A 24,833-nucleotide genomic window follows, 5' to 3' on the forward strand; every position below is an offset into this window, starting at 1 on the left:
ATGATTCCAAGCTCGGATGCAAAGAGGACTAGCTGTTAATCTGCGATATTCAAAAGTTTTATTTATGTGTTTCATAAACCATTCTTGAAGACGAAACTTTTGCAAGTTAGGACAATGGTGATGTAAAAAAGTAGTCAGCACTCCGAATTTAAGTTACACTTCTTTTTTATTACTTTTGTTGCAATATCACGTAACTCGTTCCAAAACATCACTTCACAATATAAAACATACTTGAATATATCTTCCTCACTGTTAAAGTTCACATTTCATAAATTGACTACAGTTTGCGTCTTTTTAACATGACGACCATAGGTTGACTCTCTAAAAACCGCTTACGCTCCCAAAAATTCAGAGTTACCAGTACGTCAAAGATCATAGTGACAACACAGAAGAATAATATCATTGCAGTATATACATATCGATGTATCGAGATACCTCTACATTAATGAAATCAAATCTGAATGTTGTCACAGAAATATGTTAACTATTTTACAGAAACACAGTAGAATATTGCTGGTATCGAGAGGTTGAGGTGAGGTGCCGTAATGGTTACGTAATTAAAGTACCATCACAAGGTGAAACGTGGTCGTGAGTCGTGCACCGGTAGCCAAAGCGCTTAAGGCGACCTGCCGCGTGAAGCAGGACCTCTGGTTCGAGTCCTGGCACGCGGCAAGCTTCCAGTGTCCTCACTCCCCATATACAGCCAATGGTAGTTCGTATTCGCAACTGCGAATACATTTCATGGGAAATCGGGATGTCCGCTTGTATAAAAGGAGCAATAGCAAAAGCCGACATATAAAACTACCAGTTGGTGTATTTCAAAAAGTCTGTTTTGTTTCGTAGTTACGAAGTAGTTAGTGGCTCATTTTTTTTCTGGTCACCGGAGTGACCTGCGAAGAGCGTTTGCGATCAACGAAAAACAGAACTATCGCACTTTCCCGAGAGCGAATTGATGTTGAACACGACCGGATAGCTGTTTATTTTCCTCTCTTGTAGTTTGTCATCGAGGGAATTAGTATAGTAAACAAAACGGCTGTCCGGGTTCATGATTCATGGTTCACGATCCTCGTTGTAGGTTGTCTACATAACAGCTTCAAGAGCAACAAAAAATTTATTTTCAATGTTTCTTATAGTTGTTGACCGAATTTAAAAACATAAAACGCTGTCGTAATCTATTCATTACGAGGTATAATCTTACGTTAAATGTTTAAGACAATAAGTCAAGTATTACAGTTTGAAACTGTTTGTCATGAGGCATCATAACTCGGTGCGCGCAGATACTCAGATTATATTAATCCACTATTTGAGAATTTGAGCACTTGTTGGCTAGCAACAAACTTTAAACATAATTTCAATCCTTTTCTAAACTTCTCATGGCTTATCTGATTGATGACCAATATTTAACACATTTTTAAAATAACCAGAAGTTTGAAACGGTTTTATACATGGGAGTTCAGTACAACAATATTATTGACAGTTCGGCTGAAATTTTTTAACTTAGTCGTTCAGATAAAAAAGTATGTTCGAAACTAAAAATATTTCATTTTAAAGAATTTTTCTTCACTAAAGCTTAGTCGAAAGTTATTACAATTCCTGTAGATGTATTCCACTTTCTATGAGTCAGCAGTGAGAGAGCAGCCCTTTGATAATTGAATTCCAGTCATAACTCTGAACCGGACAGTCTTCTTCACCCTAGATGTCGTTGAACACTGCAACTGTGCCTTACATTAGAAGTAAATATTGATGACACAACAACGAACGAGCAAGTTTCTTGTTTGATCTGTTTATTTACACAGGTCTGAGATTGTAAACATTGTGCTGATCACTGCGAAAGTCATTATCTTCGTTGGAATAAGTAATGTTAGACTGAAATTTGTATTAAATATACACGAAAAAGTGAAGAAGAAAATCACTATTGATACTCCCGTATGGTACAAGACGTAGTATGCAACCAATTTCGTCAAAAATTAAACGTATGTAGTCAGTGGAGGGCAGAGCTGAAGCACGTACATCGAGATACTAGCGTGAACGACCAGCGATCGGAAACCGCATTGTCTACGAAATTATCAAGGAACGACAATATAAGCTAATGATTACGTAAACATTTATCACATAGACGCTCAAGCGGGATAGATGTACGTGTCACAAGACCGGAATCGTGCTACAGTGGTTTGACGAACACAACAGTGAGCTCATGTTGATTTATTAGCCACCAAATTCGCCTGGTCTGAACCCCATGAAACACTACTGGGACGCTATTAGGCGCCAACTGCTCTCCCACAAACCACCGACCTGTACCTCAATGGCATTGCGTCACCTATGCGAAGACATCTGGTGCTACATATCTGCCGGCCGAAGTGGCCGAGCGGTTCTAGGCGCTACAGTCTGGAACCGCGCGACCGCTACGGTCGCACGTTCGAATCATGCCTCGGGCATGGATGTGTGTGATGTCCTTAGGTTAGTTAGGGTTCAGTAGTTCTAAGTTCCAAGCGACTGATGACCTCAGAGGTTAAGTCCCATAGTGCTCAGAGGCATTTTTTGCTACATAACTCCAGAAGCCTGCCAAGTACTTGCCGAATCTGTGCAACGCAGAATCGCTTCCGTATTGCCTTCCGCGTTACTAAGAAGGTGGTCCTAACATTTTGCTCATTAGCGTATGTATAATAAAGGTAGCTGATTTGGCGCTTTCCAGAAGAAAACTTGGGTTTCCTTGGTCTTTCTGGTGTTAAGTTCACACTTCTGGTGTATAACTGAGGTACAGTGTAATAAAACTAGAACTCTAGTCTCTTTGGTTAGGATAAGTTCTTTCTTTGGCTACTGAAACTCTAATATAAGAATCATGAGAAAACAGAGACGAGGGATGTAAAATGAAATCTGCTGAATGGGGTCGTAAAAGCACTACTTATGTAGGACGTGGTCCCTATAAGAGTCCTTAGGCCCCAGACCCGCTGCTAGGGGGTCATAGATGCGGACGCGCGCGACGACAACTGAGGCTTCAGAAGAAGATCAAAGGGGTGTGGTGCGTTCCCTTTCAGAGCAAGAAGTGCGGGGAAAGGAGATTCATCGGAGACCGGCACAATTGTGCGGATAAAACTGCTTCTGTATTGCGAGGATCAGGGCGTGACACAAGTGATTCATGGAAGGGCGGATGTCATTGGAGGATGACGCACGGTCTGGAACGCCACACCGCGCTACGGATACCATTGTCCACATTGTCCAGCAGGTGGATGCTCTCATCATTGAAGATCGGTTGAGTTACGGTGGGAGCCACTGTCCCAGAGGCTGGATTGAGCGTCGGAATTGCAACGGACATGCAATGCTCTCCATACACTTGCGCCATCCTTCGATGACTTTCCGTTCCTCGCATTCCTTCCGCTCTAACGAAACACACTGCTACCCTTAGCGTCATCTTTTGAAGCGTCCATTTCGCTGTTTTCAGCACGACTCAGTGCAGTGGACGGTCGATGCGCCCACGTGTTCACCCTGTCGCCACGTGCTGTGCACCCAGATCCCTCTAGCGGCAAGTTTGGGACCTCAACGCTCTCACTGGTATCACACCTTCTTCCGTAGGCAATAGGATTCTACGGTCTCTTCAGAGGTTTTCATTTTACAACCTCCGGTCTGTTTCTTCTTGAACGTCCTATGTAGTAGCACGAAACGTAGAAAGCATAGTGGTGGTCCATCTGACGATTTTCTACGCAGGTTCAATTTTCTGTATTTTTAACAACATTCTTGCTCAGTGTAGCATCGAGTATTTTACGGTATCTCCCCAAATACCTTTCTCATTGCAAAATACTTGCATAATCTCCTCGTGTAGATTGTCTGTGTACATGTTGAGGACAAATCGTCGGACAGTTTTGAACACAGGCAGTAATGACCACGTAGATATAGTAATAAACAAGTTTGTGGTAACTGAGCCTGTATTCCGTCTGGAATGGCTTCAGTATCGACGAGGAGTCGATCTACAACGCTCCTTCTTTTTCTGGATCATCTGATTGCAGCAGGATAATTAAAAATGAATATGTATTTTGAGAAGGTGCGTTTCGCTGGCGTCACAAAACCTCAGGACTGAAGATGCTTTGGAATAAAGCGGAGCGCGTTTAGTCTAAGAGTTTCATTACAGTCGTGAAAGATGGTATTTAACCTATAAAGCTTGTACAGGGTGTTTCAAAAATGACTGGTATATTTGAAACGTCAATAAAAACTAAACGAGCAGCGATAGAAATACACCGTTTGTTGCAATATGCTTGGGACAACAGTACATTTTCAGGCGGACAAACTTTCGAAATTACAGTAGTTACAATTTTCAACAACAGATGGCGCTGCAAGTGATGTGAAAGATAGAGAGGACAATGCAGTCTGTGGGTGCGCCATTCTGTACGTCGTCTTTCTGCTGTAAGCATGTGCTGTTCACAACGTGCAAGTGTGCTGTGGACAACATGGTTTATTCCTTAGAGCAGAGGATTTTTCTGGAGTTAGAATTCCACCGCGTAGAACACAGTGTTGTTGCAACCAGACGAAGTTTTCAACGGAGGTTTAATGTAACCAAAGGACCGAAAAGCGATACAATAAAGGATCCGTTTGAAAAGTTTCAACGGATTGGGAACGTGACGGATGAACGTGCTGCAAAGGTAGGGCGAGCGTGTACGGCAACCACAGAGGGCAACGCGCAGCTAGTGCAGCAGGTGATCCAACAGCGGCCTCGGGTTTCCGTCGCCGTGTTGCAGCTGCGGTCCAAATGACGCCAACGTCCACGTATCGTCTCATGCGCCAGAGTTTACACCTCTATCCATACACAATTCAAACGCAGCAACCCCTCAGCGCCGCTACCATTGCTGCACGAGAGACATTCACTAACGATATAGTGCACAGGATTGATGACGGCGATATGCATGTGGGCAGCATTTGGTTTACTGACGAAGCTTATTTTTACCTGGACGGCTTCGTCAATAAACAGAACTGGCGCATATGGGGAACCGAAAAGCCTCATGTTGCAGTCCCACCGTCCCTGCATCCTCAAAAAGTACTGGTCTGGGCCGCCAATTCTTCCAAAGGAATCATTGGCCCATTTTTCAGATCCGAAACGATTACTGCATCACGCTATCTGGACATTCTTCGTGAATTTGTGGCGGTACAAACTGCCTTAGACGACACTGCTAACACCTCGTGGTTTATGCAAGATGGTGCCCGGCCACATCGCACGGCCGACGTCTTTAATTTCCTGAATGAATATTTCGATGATCGTGTGATTGCTTTGGGCTATCCGAAACATACAGGAGGCGGCGTGGATTGGCCTCCCTATTCGCCAGACATGAACCCCTGTGACTTCTTTCTGTGGGGACACTTGAAAGACTAGGTGTACCGCCAGAATCCAGAAACAATTGAACAGCTGAAGCAGTACATCTCATCTGCATGTGAAGCCATTCCGCCAGACACGTTGTCAAAGGTTTCGGGTAATTTCATTCAGAGAGTACGCCATATTATTGCTACGCATGGTGGATATGTGGAAAATATCGTACTATAGAGTTTCCCAGGCCGCAGCGCCATCTGTTGTTGACAATTGTAACTACTGTTATTTTGAAAGTTTGTCTGCCTGAAAATGTACTGTTGTCCCAAGCATATTGCGACAAACGCTGTATTTCTATCGCTGCTCGTTTAGTTTGTATTGCCGTTTCAAATATACCGGTCATCTTTGAAACACGCTGTATATCTGCGGCTGCGGAAGAAAAAGAGGACGAAAACAAAGACGACAACATGGAATTTGGTACTCACGGGTTGAGTATGGTAAACATTCATGAGCTCCCTTATTTCTCATTTAGAAAGATCCAAGTGAGAAATGTTTGTTATTATCTTAGTCCTCTCTTTCCCACAGCAGTTGAGTCCCATAGTGCTCAGAGCCATTTGAACCTCTCTTTCCACAGGCCAAATCCGTCTTCGTGGTTGCTTTTTAAATAGGTGGTGTACATCGTCACCTTTTAACTCTTCTGCGTGGAGACGAAAAGTTGTGGAGAGGATGAAACCATTGGAGCACCTTGCACTCTCGTCGCAAAAGCAGCACGTGGACTCAGACTTAGCGACCTGCTCCAACGGAGGGATCATGCCCAACACCGCACTGTGCTCTCCCTCTGAACACACACAAAGAATCGCACAGTCACGTGATCAAACCTGCTCGCTCCCACAAAGTTCAACTACCTTCTTTATTCGGTAGAAAAAAATTTCTTCTACCTCAGGTATGTTTGAACCACCTATTGCCTGCACTAAAGACACTATGAACTACTAACCAAAACGGTTCCGCCGCATTTATTCAACTGGATTTCACACGTGAACCTTTTCTTCCCTCCTTTGCCGACAAAAATGTAATTTTCTTTTAAACTGCCTTAGGTCAAAAGTGATCATACTGTTCACATTTGTATTGAGTGGATGATTCTTCATAGTTCAGAAGTAGGAGTTCAGTCTTGACAGGAAAACATTAGAAACGCTGATTTTGTGCATCATTTTTGGTAGTTGGTTCAAATGGCTCTGAGCACTATGGGACTTAACATCTGAGGTCATCAGCCCCCTAGAACTTACAACTACTTAAACCTAACTAACCTAAGGGCATCACACACATTCATTCCCGAGGCAGGATTCGAACCTGCGACCGTAGCAGTCACGCGTCTTTTGTGAGGTATACGTCTGCAAATGTGTCTTGTTCACAGTTCCACTCACAACTGAGTCTCGGAAACTGACTGTGATAGATCTCCATCCGCCGATACCATAATTTTCTGTCGGATTTGAATCCGATTATCACTGAACAAGCGTGACACTGGTGTCCGGCCCCTGTCGGTTAGGATGTTTTTACGACCGCTGTTCTTACGTCGTGTATCATAGCCGCCAGTGGTACACCATTACTTGTAGACACATTCGGCAGTCCGTTAATGTACCGAAATATCGGATAACTTCAGTGACGGTGCGGTAATGGGAACGCACAAAATCTGTACCACCTCTCTGCCATTCTGTCATGGCTCCACGTCAGCCCATCTTACGGTTCCGGTTCGATACAGTCGATGGACGCACTTCATTACCGTGACTTAGGACTGCGGGGCAGGGGAAGATGGCCGCCTATACCAGCTGCGCACCGCCTACAGCACTCCAAGGTGGCCGCGGCGCTCACGCAAGACGGTGGCTGACGTCTTGCCGCGAGTGCTTGGGAGGCGTTTCAGACCTGCTGCTGGGCCACGTTCTCTACTTCCGGTTTCATGTCTGCTACTCTCGCTATCTTTTATGAAACGAAGCTGACATCAAACCTCTCTTTGCTTCTGACATTCCATCAAATGAGCGACCTGCTTTCGCTCCGATACGTAGTTTTAAACCCTCAAGAGCCAATTAGAGCACACACTCCATTGTACACAGGGGAGACAGAAGTCATGGAATTAAGATATGCTCATATACAAATATCGGTAGTGTCGCGTACACAATGTATAAAAAGACAGTACATCGGCGGAGCTTTCATTTGTACTCAGCGTATTGATGTGAGAAGGTTTCCGACGCGCGCACGACAGGAGTTAGCAGACTCTAAACGCGGAATGGTAGTTGGAGCTCGGCGCATGAGACGTTCTATTTCGGAAGTCGTTAGGAAATTCAATACTCCGAGATCCCCAGTGTCAAGAGTGTGCTCTCACTACCAAAAACGCAGCTATCGACGGCCCTCACTTAAAGACCGAGAGCGCAGCGTTTGCGTGGGGTTGTTAATGACAACAGACGAACAGCACTGCTTGAAAGAGCCACAGAAACCAACGTCGGACGTACGACGAAAGTAGCCGTTACGACAGAGCGACGAAATTTTGATTAATGGGCTGTGGCAGCAGACGACCGACGTTAGTGCCCTTACTACCAGAACGACATAGCCTCCCTCGACCCTCCTGGGCTCTTGGCCGTATCGGTTGGACCCTACAGGGCTGGAAAACCCTGACCTGATTAGATGAGTCCCAACTTCAGTTAGTAGGAGGTCAAGGGACGCAGGCCCGACGAAGTAATGGATCCAAGTTGTCAACAAGGCACTGTGCAAGCTGTTAGTAACCGCTTATTTGTGGGGGTTGTGTTCACACGGATTGGAGTGAGTTCTGGCTATGTTCGGCTACTCGGAGACTGTTTGCAGCCAGTCATGGATCATATATTCCCAGACAACGGTGTAATTTTTGTGGACGGTCATGTCACCGAGCCGCAATTGTTCGCAGGTGGCTTGAACAACATTGCGGACAAATAAAAGGAGCGATTAGGCACTCGGATAGCCCGACACGAATCCCATCGAACATTTATGGCAACACCTTCGCAATTATGGACGGCTATAGAAGCAGCTTGGGTCACTTAATTTTGCAGAGGACTTACAGCGACGTTTTGAGCCCACGCCACGTCGGGTTGCTGCACTGCTCTGCGCAGATGGTGGTCTGACACGATATTAGCATGTACCTCACTGGTTTTATCATGTCACTGTAGTGCAGAACACTCATTCTGCAAACAGTGGGACGTTGAAATTTAGGATATTTTATTCCACTTACATTCAGCGTACGAAACAAAAGTAGTACGGTCTTTTAATGTATTTCGTAAACATCTGGCAAACAGTTTACTGCTTTAGAACGAGTGTCAATGTTCCGTTTCATCTTAGAGCGCCTCAGACAATTGCTTAGTGGATAATAATGCGTTCATAAGTTTAAAGATAAAAGATAAATTTACAAGTCAATAACGATGAAAATTTGAACAGAACTGTTTGCAAATACCGGGCTAGTACCGGAAATAATAAACCAAATTTGAAACTCGACTTACAGTTAAACTTTCATTCGCTACTCAGAAACAAAAATGAAACACTTGTCTCAAACTTTCACCTAGACTTCTGCTAAACTGACACATTATTAAATTCTGTTGCGCATTTCATTCGGACGTCAACGAGATCGGTAATTCAGTTGCATCGATACTCATTTTTTAGTTATTTAAAACTTCTGCCCGTTTTATTCTCACACTCGTGGCCTCTTAGTTTGGTCCCTCCCCCCCCCCCCCCCCCTCTCTTTTAAACCAACCAACCAAAACCTCTGTGCCTTCAGATTTCGTCACTATCGACGCGAGTCGCATTTTACCTTGACAAGCGAGAGGCAGCCGATTTCTCCTATTATGAGTCAGGAGTGTATGTTCATGAGTGCAGTGGGTAGCATTAGTAAACGTGAATATATAGCGAACACATGTCGCTCTTAATGGGCCATCACTGACGTGCGGAAATCGTCTGCGACGAGCTTGAATTACGACACTGAAATTTGAAAACTTACTCGATCTCAGCTGCATGTTATTGTGACGTTGTTTTACTCGAGTTATGAATTCCAAACTGCTTGCCACATAAAACAGCGAGGCCATGAAAACTCTTCATAACTTCAGAGGCTTGTGCCATTGCCTCCATCGATCCAAATTTACGACAATGTGCTACTAAGAATGTTCCTTTGCGACCACTAATAATGCAGTTCTCCACAAGTTAGTGTATGGTGATAATATACGATTGCTTGAGCCTGTTAGTCATCAGAAAGACTAACTAATATTGCTTTTTCAGTTACACAGAAAATTTATTGATTAGTGTGCTAGTCGATACATCGATTTGACTATGAAAGAAATATGTCGTATTAGTTTCGTGGATACGATTTTGGTGTGAGAGCAAGTTTATCTTTCTTTTTAGGAGTGACGGTCATCGTGGTGAGGTTCCGTATTTATATTCCGTCCTGCGCCGATCCACTCGGAGACATATCGAAATATAGTGTGTTTTAAGAGAGCACTTTTTATCCGTCAAGACACTAGCGATTTTAGCAGTTACCGTTCTGCGTAAACGCAATGTCAAATCCATATCGTATACAATGTTTGACATACCGTTACACGAAGCATACCATACGATATTCGTATCAAATAAACCAACGACGAATACAGTGGAATATCAGAAGATAATTCATCATATAAACCAAAACCAGCAATCGCAAAAAGAAACTTGTTATGCTGACGGATGAACACCAACGAAGCAAGGAATGATGGCAGATTTCACCTAGCGACGGTCTCAGGGATGCATGGTTTGTCTGTATTTTCAAACCCATACAGATCAAAACGCATAGAACATCAATTTTATTTCGAGTACAGAATCAATACTCCGTTGTTGACATTTAAAACTCACCACGGCGACAAGGGTGCCCAACTTCCGACACGAGAGCATTGTCTCAGTCGCATGGTTATTACTATACTGACGCATTACAAATCGATAATGACGTATCGATTAAATAGTGCAGAGTGCCCAACTTAAAGCAGACACCTCAGACACATCTTAATATACTCAGAGCTTCCGAATGACGGTTTCCGAGTATATATAGTTGTACATAAAAATATGACAATTTTATTTATTCCAAGACAATCAGCTATGGTTTTCTAAATGGAAACAGGTTCTTCATTGAAGGACGTTGGAAGCTGTTGGAAAGAGCAGTCCATTGATTTGGCGCATGTTTTTCTTTGAAGTGACACTGTTAGCAAAAAGATGCGGGGAGTATGATAATACGGCAGCAAGGACTGCCGCTCTGTTTGGCCTCTACAGCTACGTAAACAACAAATGCGGTTCATAACGAATGCTTTGTCGGCAACCTTAGCCTTTGCAGCGAACAATGTCCCACTTTTTTGACAAACGTTTCCATACAAACATTAACAAGCTCCATATCACTGTTATCATGTTTTAAGACTTCAATAATGCTGTTAAAAATCGAATAGTTCTATTGTAAAAAATAACTACGATATGTAGATCAAAAGCTGCTAGCAGAAACAGTACAGCAAATCTGTCGACAACATTGAAATGTCTATGAAATCTAACGAACGTTATGTTACTAGTTGCAACCGAGACGTACATATGTGATAGAATTTTGTATTATGTCGGAGATGCCGTACACCTCTCGCTAATAACATGCTCCATGTTTCGCTTTACGAAACATGTCTACGGCATGAGTGATCAGTGAGAAGAAACCATACCAAGTCTGTTATGGCTCCTTCCGTACATATACAACAAATATAATAGCTGTTCTTTATTCTCTCTCCTTACAGCCTCCAGGTCACGGTCCTCTAGTCGTAAACTTGCCTGTTCTCGGAACAATTCAGAAAGGCATTCCAACCTTTTGGAGCTGACAACACCCACACCTGCCAGTTTGGCTCTTTATTACCCTTACTTCTCTCCTCTTCCCTCATTACCCCTCATATTCCTTACTCCTCTCTCTCTCTCTCTCTCTCTCTCTCTCTCTCTCTCTCTCTCTCTCTCTCTCTCTCTCTCTCTGCACAACAGACAATCGGAACTTCAAGTGCCTTCTGTTTTGTTGAATATCATGGGTCTTTGGTTTTTCTCGTGTTGATTTTCTCTTTATGCCACTGAATATTTGGAAATTTACCACGTACATCACATATTTGACGTAAGCGCACATTACACGATGCAACCCTGCTTTCTATCTGTAATAATCCTGTAATCCTTTTCCACCTGATGCATGCTCAGTTGGTAACGAAAATTAGCTGCGAATGCGAACCTTGACAGCGGCAAAACGTAATAAGTCCAAGATATTACGACTATTGATGCAATAATATTACCCCAAGACTCGTCTGCACTTAACTTTTTTACTTTCAGAAATGAAATTTATTTTCATGTGCGTCGCAAATCAACATATCTATGTTTCTAAGAAATGAATTAAAATTCAAGGAGGATGTAATACATATGTATTGAGTTGTACACTCTTACATATTATTAATATTAGGCAAGGTTGGAAAATTTACAGGTATTTATAATATACATCTAAACTAACTTAAGTAAATGTAAATATCTACATAAATAACTAAATCCAAAATGCTATTATATAACACCTTAAACGTGAAATCTATAAACACTCTTCGCTGAACCCACAAAGACGTGAATTTGTCGTTCTTCTTCGTGCCAAATATCCATTTAACTTTCACTTGGTAAGCTTTATATTTCAGAAGTAGTGTAGAGATGACCAAGAATGGAAATTTGCTTGCACGTATCAGTAATGAGGAACTAGTGCACTAAAATTTGCCTAAGATACTCTTGAGCTCTAAATTATAAATGACGTACGTGGGGAAATAATTAAACACCCATAATGAAGAGTAGTAAATTACTGAAACTATCGCAGTAGAGTAGACGGAGTTCATTCCAGGAAGCTATTTCGTGCTCGATTCAATTTAATTGTGGATATGAGACAAAAGTAATATTACAGTATTGCCGATAACTCCTTCTCATTTCGAATACGATCAGGAGTACGTGACGATGGCACGACGAAAACGAACTGGAAAGAACTTGCTTCAAACCTGTGGAAGGCTGTTTCCTTACCAAAGACTAATATTTTTTGTGACCAAAGTCTGAAATTGTTTTGAAGGAATGGAACTACGCAGTAGTAGACAGCAGGAGGACAGAACCGCTTCTAAAACAACTGAAGTAATAGCAGCTAATAAAATTTGTGTAGTTGCATGACTGAATCAGTCAAGTGATGACTGTGTAAAAAATAAAAGCAAGGGAACTGGCTAACACAAAGACCCGAGAATGATGAAAATAGTTGAATGACTCAGAAAGGAAGATAGAATTGAGGAAGTAGATAGGTAGGTTGTGTGTGTGTGTGTGTGTGTGTGTGTGTGAGAGAGAGAGAGAGAGAGAGAGAGAGAGAGAGAGAGAGAGAGAGAGAGAGAGTGAGTGAGTGAAAGTGAGGGACAGAGACTTCCGGAGAACACGTTGTGTTACGATAAGGCTGTGATAAGATGGATTGCTATAGTAATTTTGAGTAAACGTTCCACACAGCAAACAACGGTACAGCAAACCAACTGAGATTATAAGTACTTAAGCACAAAATGGTTCCTTCATTTCTCGGTCGGTCTTTGTCAATAATGCCTTCAGCTGTCTCGAACCAGCTTAAAATTATCTACAGGATTTTTTTTATTCTGTTGAAAAAGAAAAAAGGAACTTCTATGGATTAAGAATTAATAATACTTCAGCAGTTTCAGATACTGCAAGCTACAGCCAGAGTAAAGATTTTTTTGTAAATAAACTGATGAGCTACTTAGCTATTAACATGCGCCCAGAAATAAAATGGAAATGCGAAGAGAAGACGAAGGATAAACTAAAAGGGGAGCGAAATAACAGAAGGGGAACAACGGTCAGAGTCTGGCTCTGTGTCACCGATCCCAGGACGCTGAGAAACGTCAGGGTTTCCTCCTGTTGAATGTGCCCTGTTGCAGCAGGTGTCGTACAAAAATACATGTTAACATCTCAGGAATTTCAGTTGTTCTTTACTCCACGTTAAGAGATTGATAAAATTTCAGAAACTACTTTTCCTGAAACGGACAGTCCATTAAATAATAAATGTAAGGATCACTTTGTTGACTGTATCTTTAACCACACTCCAAATCGACAAACATGAGCAAAAATGCGTGACAGCATAAATGATACTCAGTGCGATTTCACATTGAAGTACGGGTGAAGCTGTGAAAGATTATTTCATAACATTCATATTAATCCATGAAGACAGTAAATATGAGATACCAATTGTTACAGAAACAGCAGATCTCTGAAACTTACCTTTCACGTTGTTTAGCTTTTATAGCAAGAAAGCATCGAAGACTCTGAAAGTAATGCAGTCAGTAGAGTAGAAATATGAGTAGGTACGATAACACTTAGCAGGGCGGCGAATATGTTACCTTCCTGAAAGGAGGTGAAAATGTTTCATAGAGGATTAGTGAGTTGGTCAGACATATTCTTCAGTGAGTAAATGGACTTAAAAAAGCAATATAAATCAGAGTATTAATGGAGATGTACTAAAATTGTAATATGAGCTTAACATTTTCAGAAATGAAGAAATTAAACACTATAACTACTTTCGATTAGTAGAATCCAATAGTTTTGTAAAAAGGGAGTCTATTGGTGGGAGTTTCAATGATAAGCGTGAAGCTGAATGTTTCCATGATACTGAGAATTTTCAGTGCAATAGAGCATTATCATCGAAAACTGAAAACGTGAAAGGTGGAAACAGTGACGTGAAAACATCTGAAGCATGTTACTACAGAACATGCGAACAAGTAGGTTGACGAAGGGACACGAAGTAAGGTCAGTTCAGATACGCTTAGGAAGTGAAGCAAACATTTCGCAATAACAGGTAGGGTGCTAGATACATTTTGCGAAATGTAGGTCTCAGTATGTGAAGTACAGAAAAATACGGAGATGATCGGAGGAGAAATGGTTCTCGTAGCCTTTGGGACACTTCTTTCGTGGTGCATGAGGGATTGCTGCAAAGATAAAGAAACGGAGCCGTACAACGAACCAGAGTATTAGCTTTGTAAGTAGTCCAAATAAATTTCTTGGTGAAAGAAAAAATAATAATAATTTCAGAGTTTCCATAACTAAATGCAACTGTTCACTGTCGTGGCTTAATTTCTGAAACAAGATGTGAAAGAGTCAAGAAAAAGTTTTCACTAAATAGCTAACAAAAATTGTGCTCCAAGACTGGATTTTCACAAAATAGCTAATAAACATTGTGCTCCAAGACTGGACTTTCACAAAATAACTAATAACCATTGTGCTCCAAGACTGAAATTACAATAAAGAAAATTATTGGAACTTCATAGATGTAAATGTCAAATAGGTTGCTTCCCTCATTTCCAAATATTATTGTAGTAACAACGCAGTACAAAAAACAACTAGAACCACTGCCCGATCACCGAAGTTAAGCAACGTTAGTATTTGGATGGGTGACATCCTGGTAAAACCAGGTGCTCTGGCTCACGGACACGCAAGTCGCCGCAGTGGTGTCCACTTGAAAGTCTTGCAGCGGGCCGTTACAACGCATGGCATCGTTATTGCTAATGCAGTGAGAAAAACACAACCACACTCCGTGCCATTGAAAACACTTCTAAAAAATTTGCTCAATAGTTTGGCGAACATATAATTCATTAGTCAACGTTACGGGTCAGATGCTTGTTGAGTGAAGACAATCCGTTCAAAATTGATTTTTCGTTATTAAAGCAAATACTTGATGTGAGGCTGAGATCAGTGCAGTCTAAATAGTAAGAACTGTCATAGGACAATAGTATGGGAATACTTAAACAATGAAGGTCTTACATGTCTAAAATTAATAAAACATAATTATGTATGGGGTGGGTAGTGCTGTTATACATCATAACATTAACAGTAATAGTAATAATTCGTATAATCGCGAAAAATACTATAATAATAATAAAACATCAACAATAATAATGGAGATAAATCATAACAACACTTTCATCCGAGTGTCTTATCCTTTCTGAGAGGTATCTTCTAGTGACATTAGACTGAGAGGAAAAGATCTTACACAGTATACTTGAAACATAATATGAAAACTTGTTTCGTACAAAAATAAACAAGAAATCAATTCCACAACACGAAAAAATTTACTGACACAAAGCGTATACGTAAAGGTCGTCTTTATGCCCATATACTAATAATTATTGATTACAAATGAGAGTAACACATGTTCAAAATGTATGACACAAATTGTAAAAAAAAAAAAAATAGTGCATGATACGTGGACGTCAAAAAATGTCTAGAGGGTGTTGATATACTCGCGGAATACGCTCAGAACAGCTACACCTTCAGAACAGCTGTAGTGACGTTTATGACTTTCCGAGATACGAGGCGAACACTTCATGCCAATCACTCAGAAGAAGACGGTGATAGATACAGTGCATTAATGGAAAACATCTAGCTTAAATGAAAAAAGGAAACGGGAAACAATATCGCAATGGTTCTGAGCTTGTAGTGATCCTTAAATAAGCGACTAAGCAAATAAAATTATTATAATGACCATAAAATAATTCATAATTATGCTTTTTTGTATAAACGGTTCTGATCTAAATATAAAAGGTAAATTTACAATTGGAAAACATTATTAATTTTTGTAGTATCTCATAAAGCCAATGTTTTAGACTGACACCATAAATCGGAGAAACGAAGAGTTAAAAGTATACTTAAGTTACTTACTTATGAGAGCGACAACTGCTCGGAGCATAATATTAGTGACTTGATGGTGAAGAAACTTACCTTGTGTAAGACAGATTCACTGTCAGAAACCTTTACAGGAATGCAGTCTCTCATGTCAGTACTACGCTCCAAAATAGTCATGACTGGCCCGCGCCGCTGTGCTTGATCGTCCAAAGAAGTAACCAGTGTGTGCCACTTGGCGCGGGCAGCTGGGTGCCGCAGTTGGGTTCGCATTTGCTCTAGGTCTAGGTGTAGGCCTAGGTGTAGGCTAGGCTAGGTAGGAGGGCGGCGCCCTGCCGGCTGCGTGTCCTGTGCACTGTGCGAGCCGTTTGTTTTTTCAGGATTTCCTACTAGTTGCCGGTACATAGGATGGGCGCCATGGGCGCGCTTCTGCCCACCTGATGTATGTGCTGTGGGTGAGTAGCAGCTGGCAGTGTAGAGCTCACCGCCGGACCCGGTAGTGCACCCCCAAGCGCGCGCCGCCTCGCTCAACACGCACTCTTCGCGGCTTGCGGGAGTCAACTTCTTGCAGTGGCTCTAAGCGACGAAAACAGGCTAGCATTGTCGGCGAAAAAGAAAGATTCCTCCCAGCAAATTATGCTCCGCGACCACAGGCAAGTTCGAGTAGAGGTCAACATAGAGTAGCCATTACAGGGTGTCCAAAAAAGAGTCGCTTGTTTAAGATGGGGATTTCTAAGTAATCGAGCTTCTACCAATACACAGAAGCGCCAAAGAGACTGGTATAAAGGCATGCTTGTTCAGATTCAGAAATATGTAAACAGACAGAAAACGGCGCTTCGGTCGGCAACACCTATGTAAGACAAGTGTCTGGCGCAGTTGTTAGATCGGTTACTGCTGCTACAGTGGCAGGCTATCAAGATTTAAGTGACCTAACATGATGTTGTAGTCGGCGCAAGAGCGATGGGACACAGTATCTCCGAGGTAGCGATGAAGTGGGGACTTTCCCGTACCACCATTTCACGAGTGTACCGTGAATATCAGGAATCAAGTAAAGCATCAAATCTCCGACATCGCTGCGGCCGGAAAAAGATCCTGCAACAACGGGATCAACGACGACTGAAGAGAATCGTCCAATGTGATAGAAGTGCCACCCTTCTACAAATTGCTGCCGCACCAGATAGGGTTGATAGAAGAGATAGAGTAGATCCAACGGAGAGCAGCGCGCTTCGTTACAGGATCATTTAGTAATCGCGAAAGCGTTACGGAGATGATAGATAAACTCCAGTGGAAGACTCTGCAGGAGAGACGCTCAGTAGCTCGGTACGGGCTTTTGTTAAAGTTTCGAGAACATACCTTCACCGAAGAGTCAAGCAGTATATTGCTCCCTCCTACGTATATCTCGCGAAGAGACCATGAGAATAAAATCAGAGAGATTAGAGCGCACACAGAAGCATACCGACAATCCTTCTTTCCACGTTCAATACGAGACTGGAATAGAAGGGAGAACCGATAGAGGTACTCAGGGTACCCTCCGCCACACACCGTCAGATTTAGATTTCAATACTGGACCGTCAACAAATGTCAGCGTCCGACCATTCGACGAAACAACATCGATATGGGCTTTTTGAGGCGAAGACCTAGTTGTGTACACTTGATGACTGAAAGACACAAAGCTGTACGCCTCGCCTCGGCCCGTCAACAGCGACATAGAACGGTTGATAACTGGGAACATGTTGCCTGGTCGGACAAGTCTCGTTTCAAATTGTACCAAGTGGGTGGACGTTAACGGATATGTAGACAACCTCATGAATCCACGGACCCTGCATGTCAGCAAGATACTGTTCAAGCAGGTGGAGGCTCTGTAATGGTGTGGAGAGTGTGCAGTTGGAATGATATGGGACCCCTGATGCGTCTAGATATGGCCTTGACACTTGACACGTACGTAATCATCCTATCTGATCACCTGCATCCATTCATGTCCACTGTGCATTCCGACGGACTTGGGCAATTGCAGCAGGACAATGTGTCACCCCGCACGTCCAGAACTGCTACAGAGTGGCTCCAGGAAAACAGTTCTGAGTTTAAACACTTCCGCTGTCCACCAAACATCCAAGGCATGAAGCGTGCTGTTCAGAAGACATCTCCACGCGCCCGTAATCTTGCGCCAAAAGCGAAACCTGCACGGGGGAGATGTAGTGCTTCCCGACTCTCCTTTGTCCGTCGGTTAGACCTCAGATGGCGAGGTGCGGATATTGATGATTTTGATAATAAGTTGCGAGTAATTCTGAACTTACATTGTCAACGTTAGATCAATAAACTTAAGTCCTTGTTTATCGAGAAAGCCTGATGTTGATTTGGAAGGTAGAACGCAATTTTTAAAAAAGCCCAACATCATACAACCGGAACCAAATGGCCAATATGAGGAGTATTGTTCATGAGGGTAAGTAGAACCAACGAAATAAAATACACAAAAAGCTATTTGTACACATTTACATCCCGTTAACTGATGATACATTTCGTTTCAATGTGGGCTTTGGTTATTAATTACCCTACATTCTGTGCGGAACATCACATGCATCGCGTGTACGTGTCAACAATGACTACTCACAGAACAGCGTGGTGACAAACTGCCGTGCCCTGAAGTTTAAGAGAATGTAATTCGTAATTTTGTTCTGTAGCGTCTATTTACATTCTTTTCATTATATTAAACACTAAAGGTCAGCGATTGTCTTGAATATGTCACTAAGCGTGACAGGTAGGATGTTGTTATGCAGAACTGTGAATGTTTTATTATTTATTTTTAATCGATAATTTTAATACATTCCACACAGCAAATGGCGAGTGCTGTCAGCTTGTGTTGGTACGAATGTACAAGAACAAGAGACTATTCGCTATTTGACAATTTCCCTCTTGCGAAGATGTATTGGATCGACGCCTGCGGCCAGACTCTCTCGCTGACGGGTCTTTGAGGTACAGCATACCAGAGTAACGTGGATATCTTGGTGAGACAGTTTCCATGTTACTTCAGTGAATCCTGGTCAGGTTTTATTTAAATCTAAAAATAACTTAGCTGTTACGGTACCAGCTGCACCCTGTGTTTGATAACACTGAAGAAGTTTAAATGAACGAAAAACAAACATAAAACACGTTAAATGTTTTTGCTGATAAAACTACTTTTGCAAAGATCTTCGAACATTCTGCCGGACTGGGCAGAAGATTGATAACGAACTAGATGCCAATCGGAGAGAGTTAACGCCGTTCCAGCTATGACGAATGAAGCAATGGTTGATGCGCGACTTAATTGGGAGAAGCTCTGTTCACAGCATCATACAGTATTGCTGACATACGCGTAGTAATCATGACGTAGATGCGAAGCTAAAATTTTGCTTTCTTTCCTTCCCAAATGATATGACCTCTGCTTCTGTACAAAGTACCTAGTGACACTCCTAACGAATCTGACGTTAAATGTGTTCCTTTAATATTTGTCGTAGTTAAAAGGAAAATTAGTGTATGAAGGAACGAAACTTCCCGCAATGTTAAAGACTGGTGTCATGATAGTATTCCAGCCCGAAAATCGGCATTCAAAGTGAAGCTGTTGTCAGCTGAGTCATACGGAGACTGCTCGCGAGCTGTCTCGAAGCCGTAGCCCGTCAGCTTCTTTCTGCCACTGTTTCAAACTCCACGGTGTCTTTTCGGTACACCTTGTAGGCTTCTGTGCATTTTGCAAGAGTTGATATAATGAAACTTTAAACAGGCTGTGATAAGTGTCATTATAGGCCAATTAGAGCGTTGCCGATCCGGATTCACGTCTTGGTCCTGTCAAAAGCGCCATTGCAGAATGCGCGCCACTGCAGAATGATAGATATACTCTGGTTATGATCATAGAACCAAATACCTAAAAGAAAGACTCAGCACGAATGAATTATCCGAATCGGGTGGAAATCGATAGATGTGATGTGAAGTACATGTACAGACAAACAAATGATTAAAATTTCAGAAGAAATGAATTATTAATTCAAGTGAGAGGGTTTTACAAATTGAATAAGTAGCGTGTTCGTCCACTTCTGGCCCATATGCAAGCAGGTATTCAGCTTGGTAGTGATTGACAGAGTTACTAGTGCTCCCCTGAGGGATATCGTGGGGTATTCTGTTCAGTTGGCGTGTTAGTTGGTCAAAATCCAGAACTGGTTGAAGAGCACGTAATGCTCCAAACGTTCCATGTCGAGAGATCCGGAGACCTTGCTGGCCGAGGTAGGATTTGGCGACTACGAAGGCGAGCAGTAACAATTCTCACCGTGTGCGGGCTAAAATGTAAGCACAGGATGGCCTCCTATGAAGGGCAACAAATCCGGTGCAGAAAACTTTCAACGTACCGCTTTGCTGTAGGTGTGCCGCGGATAACAACAGAAGGAACCCTCCAACCAGCTCGGGATTTTACAGTCTACCGCACCAATTGGACAGAATTTGGCACGATATCCCTCAGGACGACTCTAACAACTCTATCAATAAATGCCATGCTGAATAACTGATTGCATATGACCAGATGTGAATCTAAGCGTTATTGACTAGCTGAATTTTTGATCCCCTTTCTCTTGAATAAATGATCCATTTGTCTGAAATCGTAATCAATTTTTTGGTCTATACATCTATATACGTACATAACTTCTACCGATTTCCTTTCGATTCGGACAATTTCTTCGTTCTGCGCCTCCTCCCCTCCCCTCCCCCCCCCTTCCCCCCGCCCCCAATCAAAGGTCCCCATCAGTGCGATCGACTTTCTGAAACTATCTGTATGGTGATGTAGATTCACCAAGGTAGGTCCTCGTTTACGAGTAACTGACAAAGAAAAAATATGGCATTTTGTGTGACACGGAATAGCATTAGGAAACTTGTTTTGTTTAGTTTGGTTGCATGGTGTAATGCATAGGATGACAGCATCCCATGCACGAGATTGTGGTTACGTTTTTTCTTAATTGAATTGACTTTGATCCTCATTTTTATTCAATTAATTGATTTAAATATAATTTGTAAATTCCATTCTTTGTCACATTATTTTTATCACCTTATAATTTTTTTCATTTGTTTCCTTTTTTATTTATATCATTCTTTCTCCAACTGAAGTATTTGTTCATGTATTTCTAATTAAATTTAAGTATTAACTTCGATTTAATTTCTGTTGTTTGATCACGCTGCTTCTTCGTCCAGATTATTGAGTTCATTATATCTGTTTCTCATTTTGCTGGCGTTCCGTTTTACTTATAACCCATCTTTCATTCAAATTTTCATCTGCGTTATTTTATCCGTAGTTCAATAGCTATTAATGTTATATTTTAAATGTCTGTGTGACAATTACTGCGCAAAACAAAATTGCACGTCTTGAAACAAAAATACATTTTTTATCCCGTTGCACAAATATAAATGTATCATTTCGTCTTTTAGTTTTTAACTGATAGATCAGAGTTTTCAGGTAATTGAATATTGTAACAGATTCATGATCACAAAAATTCCGATTGGAAAAATAATGATATAAAGAAAAAAATGAGACAAATGAAAAAGTTCATTCAGTGATTAAAATAATGTGACAAAGGAATGGAATTAAAAGAACACATTTAAATCAATTAACTGAATAAAAATGATGATCGAAGTCATTTCGATCTGACACGATTCGAAGCAAGACCTCCTACACGTGGAGCTGTTATCTTCATTATACCACGTGCAGCGTAGCTTTCTCAATGCTATCGAGTGACCCACAAAATTCCGATTTCTTTTTCGTCAGTTACTCGCAAACGAGGTCTCACCATGGTGAATGGTTGCATTGTGTGATACCTGGGATCTTAACTTACATAATCGAGTAGACAGTTTCAAAAAGTCGATCGCACTAGTGGGGACTTAACGTTCTTGGTGTGTTTTTTATGAGCATTCGACATGTTTTGGAATGAAGACATTAGGAGAAATACTGGATATGGTGAAAATTTTTGACCAGAGTGCAGTCAAAAAAAGAACCACTATAGCATTCCTGATCGGAACACTCCTAAAATGGAACTGTGGTAAGTCACTGGACCCGCATTCTGGATGGCAACGGTTTAAATTCCCGTTCAACAATACAGATTTAGTTCTCCGTGGTTTCCCTAAATTACTTAAAGCCAATGCCGAGATCGTTCCTTTGAAAAAGATATATTGCCCACTTCTTTCTCTAATCCGAGCTTGTGCCGTTCTTGACTGGATGTTAAACTGTAAATTTCCTTTTTTTCCTACCGGAAGTAATTTGGAGCGCGATGAAGATAGACGTCTGTGAGAAATTCATTTCATTAATTATGGATCGGCATGAATAATATTGCCCAGTGGAGCACCCTAGGACGCACCGCCTGTATGTTCATCAGCAGCGTACGCTGGACCCGCTAGAGCGAACGTGCTGCCACTTGGCTACGAAAAAATATTTAGCCTTGGGCTACGACCGATGGCAGTATTGCCAGTTGGCCGGGTATGGGGGGGGGGGGGGGGGGCTCTTAGCAACGCAGGAATAGTACCAGACAGGCGCTGCCTCATAAGCTTAACGATTTTTCTTGATATTAAAAAAGGTAATCACTTCCTAATATCCCGCAAAATTATATTTATTCGGTCACGAACAGGCTTTCGGCTTCTCAGGACATCTTCAGGTGACAACTAAACGTCGAAAACACAGATAACCGTGATGTGCGACTTACCCAGATATCGTCTGTACACAGAATATACAAAAAATGGCAGTTTTTACGTAGGAAAAAATTACTTCTTTGTCACAGATAAATAATGACATTAATAAAAAATCAGGTAAACGATATTTTCATGTGGGGATATATTTAACAGCTGATGAAAAGTAAGAATAATTTACAATTTGAATCGAGTATTTGTAACGAAAATTAAACAAAGGGGAATCTGATAATTTAATACTAGGCAAGCATTCTGTGTCACGTTTTCGTTGTTTTACTGTATCTCCAGTAGAGTCATCTTTTCTTGACAGGAAGTAAAACTTGACAAGAAAAGACCCTGCTGGATACATTGGAAATCAACGTGAGACAAAATGCCCGACTAGGATTAAACGATCAGATTTAATTTCCATTTTTTCCCTTGTTAAATAAAGTTTTTTGTTACAATTGTTAGATTCAAACTTTAAATTCTTCATGCTTCTCTTCAGTTGTTAACTGTGTCCCCACATAAAAAACTTTGTTTACTGTTTTTTTAGTTAATGTCATTATTTATCTGTGACAGAGAAGTAACGTTTTCATATGTAGATACTTTGATTTTTGTATCTTGTGTACAAATGATATGTCTAAGCGGCACATTATGTTTATCTGTGTTTGCGACATTCAGTTGGCACCTGAAGATGGCTCGAGAAGCCGAAAGGCGGTTCGTGTCCAAGTAAATATCAATTTGCACGGCATTAGGAGGCGTTTTCCTGTTTAACACTATCACGTTCTGCGAAGCACGACGAAAATTCAGTTAAAGTTAAAAGAAAGTGCTGAATCGGGAACAGAACTCGCCCTCATGCATTGACAATGAGCACACGGAAACGATCAAGGAAGGAACTCAAATGTTTAATCTGCCGGTGTCTCCGTCGTACTTCCGTGTCAGTGGTAATCATTTAGTTTAGAAAGAACCCGGTCATTGACTTCGACTGAAGTGCATGAGTGTTTATCGCTCTGGACATGCATTTAAGTGAAGTGGGGACCGGATGCTGAAATTGTCAGTCGAAAATCCACATTCACATGTACGTTTCTCGTATTTTCCATAAAACACTAAGGACGTGTGAAAGTAAGGATGGTTCCGATGTGAAGGACACGAACAGTTTCCCTTCACGCCGTTATTTTGAACGAGTTTCTGCTCGCTTTATAATGTCGTCGTCATCGTCAACAAGACTTAAATTCTAATCCTCCGTTCCAGGCTCAGTCACTGGCGAACATTTTAAGAAGCGTGCAGTAACCCACTAGTCAGCTGATCGCCTCATAAACCAAACTTTTAGACGTACTTGAAAGTTTCGATGTGTCAGTCTATACGTAGTCTCCTAGGCGTTTTATTTTAATTTCTAAAAAGAATTAATTGGAATTTCGTTCTATGACACTATAGCAGTAAAAGGCAAGCAAGCAATCATTTCTTCTTGTGAAAGATGGCTTCTACATAGCTCCAGTATTTATCTGCCAAACTGAAACGCCAAAACCATCCGTTCCGTCCACCTGTGGTGCGAAATAGACGTTCGTACGTGTGAATCTATTAAATTATGGAAATATATTTTAATGCAATTCAATTTTTATTCATAGACTACCTCCCGAAGACAGTAAGATTACTGTTCTACGTCTATAGCAGTGAGTTTTCAGCAACGAAACAAAAATAATAAATTTTATTCACTATCGAGACTTTCTGGACGTTTTCTTTTGTGTAATTAAAATCTCAATAGACGTTAATTTCATCTGTATTGTTGTCAACTGGGCCTTCCATAGCAACAACATTGGCCGTGGGAACTAGATGAATAGAGTACGTTTTGCGTGCATCAGCAAGAGCAGACGATGTAGGAAAGATAGAAATTTTACCGAGAGCTGTTTTATAGTCAATCACAAATGCGGGTGATGCTTGAATATGGAACGTCATGCGCCTCTGTTAACAGGACGTGAGTGATGTAAGCTCATGTTTACTAACCTAAGGACATCACACACATCCATGCCCGAGACAGGATTCGCACCTGTGACCGTAGCGGTCGCGCGGTTCCAAGCTGATGCGCCTAGAACCGCTCGGCCAACGCCGGCCGGTACCCACGCGCTGCTTCCCGTGGAGTGCATTCTTCATCCGAACAGAAGGAAGT

At 41.7% G+C, this 24,833-nt stretch overlaps 1 protein-coding gene across 13 annotated transcripts in view; it reads left to right on the top strand.

Moving 5' to 3' along the window:
- Positions 1 to 24,833, top strand: part of LOC126272091 (voltage-dependent L-type calcium channel subunit beta-1) — a 2,208,268-nt gene that overhangs the window by 1,688,822 nt on the left and 494,613 nt on the right. The window contains exon 2 of one of the 13 annotated variants that reach the window (XM_049974667.1): positions 16,384 to 16,458. The exons of the other annotated variants lie outside the window; for them this stretch is intronic. Within the exon in view, the coding sequence (XP_049830624.1) occupies positions 16,444 to 16,458 (15 nt within the window). The 5' untranslated portion in view covers positions 16,384 to 16,443. The remainder of the gene's footprint in view (positions 1 to 16,383; positions 16,459 to 24,833) is intronic. 13 annotated transcript variants of the gene reach the window in all.

The sequence above is a fragment of the Schistocerca gregaria genome, chromosome 5 (genome assembly GCF_023897955.1).
Source record: "Schistocerca gregaria isolate iqSchGreg1 chromosome 5, iqSchGreg1.2, whole genome shotgun sequence".
NCBI classification, from domain to species: domain Eukaryota; kingdom Metazoa; phylum Arthropoda; class Insecta; order Orthoptera; family Acrididae; genus Schistocerca; species Schistocerca gregaria.